General features: G+C 41.2%; 1 protein-coding gene across 2 annotated transcripts; it reads left to right on the top strand.

Annotated features, from left to right (window-relative positions):
• The first annotated feature begins 339 nt into the window (after positions 1-339).
• Positions 340-3,823, top strand: LOC135507143 (C-type lectin domain family 4 member E-like). 2 transcript variants are annotated; one of them, XM_064926723.1, is made up of 6 exons: positions 340-624; positions 774-872; positions 982-1,179; positions 1,313-1,458; positions 2,257-2,357; positions 3,040-3,823. In XM_064926723.1, the coding sequence occupies exons 1-6, from the start codon at positions 471-473 to the stop codon at positions 3,185-3,187; spliced, it is 846 nt and encodes a 281-aa protein (XP_064782795.1). In that variant the 5' UTR covers positions 340-470; the 3' UTR covers positions 3,188-3,823. The 2 variants fall into 2 exon arrangements, with proteins under 2 accessions (XP_064782795.1, XP_064782796.1); XM_064926724.1 differs by lacking the exon at positions 774-872.
• The last annotated feature ends 532 nt before the right edge of the window (positions 3,824-4,355 follow it).

Raw genomic sequence — 4,355 nt, forward strand, 5'->3', positions numbered from 1 at the left:
TAGACACAACATGAGGTCAGTACATTAGACACAACATGAGGTCAGTACATTAGACACAACATGAGGTCAGTACATTAGACACAACATGAGGTCAGGACATTAGACACAACATGATGTCAGTACATTACACACAACATGAGGTCAGTACATTAGACACAACATGAGGTCAGTACATTACACACAACATGAGGTCAGGACATTACACACAACATGAGGTCAGGACATTACACACAACATGAACTGTTGAAGAAAATGTCCTGACCTTAACCACAATGTAACTATTTCATCACCTTCCTCTTTTGACATTTCCCTTTTATTCTGTGGATGAAGTCATAAACAGTTAGTCAAAGACTCAGAGCAGAGATAGGTACAGTAAAGAAGCAGACACAGGGGCAACTATATTACCAGAATCGGTATATAGACAGAAAACACAGTAAGTTGTTGGAGAGGTCATATATGCTTCGCCAGATATGAACAAGGTCACGTTTGACAGAGGTGAGATGAATGAGAGGATTGTGGATATCTACGTCAGTGCAGACACCCTGAGAGACGGTGAGACCAGCACCAAGAGAGAACAGTCAGCAGACACTGCTCCTAATAATGGACCAGGAGACCAGCACTCAGGTGACACACACACACACACACACACACACACACACACACACACACACACACACACACACACACACACACACACACACACACACACACACACACACACACACACACACACACACACACAAAACATAAAATAATATGGAATGTGTCCACAGAGCCTGATAGCTCAGGGAAGAGACCCTTCCTAGTTGCTGCAGTGTTTCTGGGGCTGCTGTGTGTTCTACTGGCTGGGATCATAGGCTTGTCTGTCTACTGTGAGTTTGTGTCCAAGTTCATTGCTTATCACCCAGTTATAAGAAGTGCAGGTTACAATGCCTATTTACCTGGTGTTTTACCTGGTAACTATGTGTTTATACTTTATAGATAACAGAGTCATCAAAGATTCTGAGGATAAAAGGATCAACTTGTCACAGAGTTTATCCCTTTATAAGACAAACACAACTGCAGAGAGAGACCAGCTACAGACCAAATACAACAACCTGACTGAAGAGAGAGACCAGCTACAGACCAGATACAACAACCTGACTACAGAGAGAGACAGGCTTCAGAATTTGCTTTGTGGTCAGTGAGGTGGTTTTCATACCTTTATTTATTATAAAGTACAGTTTTCATTGAGATCCAGTGACTCATGGAAAATAAAATGTGATGTTTATTGTATTGTATCACATTGTATCAGTGTTGTGTCATCAAACAGAAAGAACATGTTGTTCAGACGGATGGAAGAAGTTTGAATGCAGTTGTTACTTCATCTCCTCTGAGGAGAAAACCTGGGAGAAGAGCAGACAGGACTGTCTGGAGAGAGGAACAGACCTGGTGATCATAAACAGCAAAGAGGAACAGGTGAGAGGAGAAAGAGAAGGGGGAGGTGGGGGTGGGGGAGGGGAGGGGAGATATAGGTCTGTCTGGGGTAGATATGGTCAAACAATGAGCTACAAAAGTATTGGGACTTTGACAAATGTTTTTTTTGGTGGGGCTTTGTGCTCCAGCACTTTGGATTTGGAATGACACAATGTCTATGAGGTTGACGGGCAGACTGACAGCTTTCAGTTTATGGGATTTGTGCATCTTTAACTTTCTCACTCATCATTATTGACAATTCATTCAGCACTATCCGTAGTCATGGTAGCACCCACATTTATGTAGAAGTGTTTATGAAACATAATATATACTTATTTACATGTAATGTTGCTCCAAATCGACACAATACATTATTAACTATTCATTTCTATTGGGCACAAAATAATCTGAAACACAACCAAAACTAAATGCAAATTCATCCAACACATTTGTAGAGTCACAAGCTAGATGTAGTCATTGCGTGCTAGGAATATGGGACCAAATACTAAAACCTTTGACTACTTTAATACACATATAAGTGAATTTGTCGTAATACTTTTGGTCCCCTACAATGGGGGACGATGTACGAACAGTGATGTCATTTCTAAACGGTTCACTCGATATGGATGAAAAAACCTGAAACTGAAAGCTGACGGTCCGCACTTTAACCTTTAACCTTAATGTGTCGTTTCAACTCCGAAGTGCTGAAGTACAGAGGCAAAATAACAAAAAATGTGTCAGTGTCCCAAAACTTTTGGAGCTTACTCAACGCAGTGTATATTGTATCTTTCTCAACCATAGGAGTTTCTCTTCCACTTCAAGAAGAGAGTCTGGATTGGTCTGACTGACAGAGAGACAGAGGAGACCTGGAAATGGGTGGATGGAACACCTCTGACCACAGAGTAAGAGATGTTATGTCACGACTTCCGCCGAAGTCAGCTCCTCTCCTTGTTCGGGCGGCGTTCGGCGATCGACGTCAATGGGCTTTCTAGCCATTGCTGCTCCATTTCTCATATGTCCATTTGTTTTGTCTTGTTCCATACACACCTGGTTTTCATTCCATAATCACACTGCATGTATTTAGTTCTCTGTTCTCCTCCATGTCTTTGTGTGTAATTGTTTACTGTTATGTGGATATTGTCAGGCGCCATACTTGTGTTATGCTCTGTGTTTTTGGCACGTTTATGTTTTTATGTGCTGTTGTTTTTGGACCGGAATTAAAGTGTGCCTGTTTACTACACTCTGATCTCCTGCACCCGACTTCGCCTCCGTATACACCCCTAACATGATAACTATTCTCACAATAATGCTCCAATGGAAATGTTTCTATACAGGTTATTGTTGTTGATTGTAGCAGTCAACAAAGATATCTTTTATTATGTATATTATAATGTATATTATTTAGGATTGTAATGTTCCAACTGTGATATCTCACGGTTTTTAACCCTGTAGGTACTGGTATTAACCATGATATCTGACTGTTTTTAACCCTGTAGGTACTGGTATTAACCATGATATCTGACTGTTTTTAACCCTGTATGTACTCGTATTAACCATGATATATGTCTGTTTTTAACCCTGTAGGTACTGGTATGACCCACAGCCTGATAATGCAGGTTCTACTGGGGAGGAGGACTGTGTTGAGATACATAAAGATCAGAGTCCTCTGACGGCATGGAATGACTTGTCATGTGACTGCAAACTGAACTGGATTTGTGAGAAAGTTGCTTAACATCACCATACTGTAACACATTCTCTCTCTCTCTCTCTCTCTCTCTCTCTCTCTCTCTCTCTCTCTCTCTCTCTCTCTCTCTCTCACACACACTCTGTCTCTCACACTCTGTCTCTCACACTCTCTCTCACACTCTCTCTCACTCTCTCTCTCTCACACTGTCTCTCACACTCTTTCTTTCTCTCTCTCACACTCTCTTCCACTCTCTAGTGCATATCTTCCTGGTATGATCGTGTCCTGTCCATCGTCACAAATAGCCAGGCTGGACACACTGGACAGCTCTCATAGAGACATAGTGGTAGACTATGGAGATGTCTGTGTCTACTGTTTATATCAATGAAGATGTTAGAGGAATACAGTGTGTTTTAGGGGACCAGTTTCACAATAGAGCTATAATCTTAAAGAAAATAGTGTACTTTTATACCATATATTTTTCTTGACACCCAGAAGTGCTCATTACATTTTGAATGCTTAGCAGGACAGGAAAATGGTCAAATTCACACACTTATCAACAGAACATCCCTGGGCATCCATACTGCCTCTGATCTGGTGGACTCATAAACTCACATGCTTCGTTTGTAAATTATGTCCAAGTGTTGGAGTCAGCTATCCTTAAATAAAAATAAAACAATTCAATCGTGCCATCTGGTTTGCTTAATTTAGGAATTTTAAGTGATTTATACTTTTAATTTTACTTTTGATACTTGCATATTTAAAACCTAATATTTTTTTTACTCTTACTCAAGTAGTATTTTACTGGGGGACGTTCACTTTTTCTTGAGTCATTTTCTATAAAGGTCTCTGTACTTTTACTCAAGTATGACAATTGGGTACTTTTTCCACCACTGCTTCTTAGGTTAAATTCTTCTTCGGTTAAATTATCAACTCATCTGCAAAGAGAGACCAGCTACAGACCAGCTACAACACCCTCACTAAAGAGAGAGACCATCTACAGACCAGTTACAACACATTCACAACAGATAAAGACCCGCTACAGACCAGTTACAACACCCAGACTAAAGAGAAAGACCAGCTACAGACCAGTAGCTGCTCTCCCAGCCCTGCTGGAGGATATGAGCCCTAGGCCTCAGGACTACCTGGCCCGATAACTCCTGGCTGTCCCCAGTCCACCTGACCGTGCTGCTGCTCCACTTTGATATGTTCTGCC

This window comes from Oncorhynchus masou, chromosome 20 (assembly GCF_036934945.1).
Source record: "Oncorhynchus masou masou isolate Uvic2021 chromosome 20, UVic_Omas_1.1, whole genome shotgun sequence".
Taxonomy (NCBI): Eukaryota; Metazoa; Chordata; class Actinopteri; order Salmoniformes; family Salmonidae; genus Oncorhynchus; species Oncorhynchus masou.

Coding starts and splice junctions, on each gene's coding strand:
- LOC135507143 (XM_064926723.1), top strand. CDS start 471: ATGAACAAGGTCACGTTTGACAGAGGTGAGATGAATGAGAGGATTGTG. Junction 1,180..1,312: donor GCTTCAGAATTTGCTTTGTG/GTCAGTGAGGTG, acceptor GTCATCAAACAG/AAAGAACATGTTGTTCAGAC. Junction 2,358..3,039: donor GGAACACCTCTGACCACAGA/GTAAGAGATGTT, acceptor TTAACCCTGTAG/GTACTGGTATGACCCACAGC.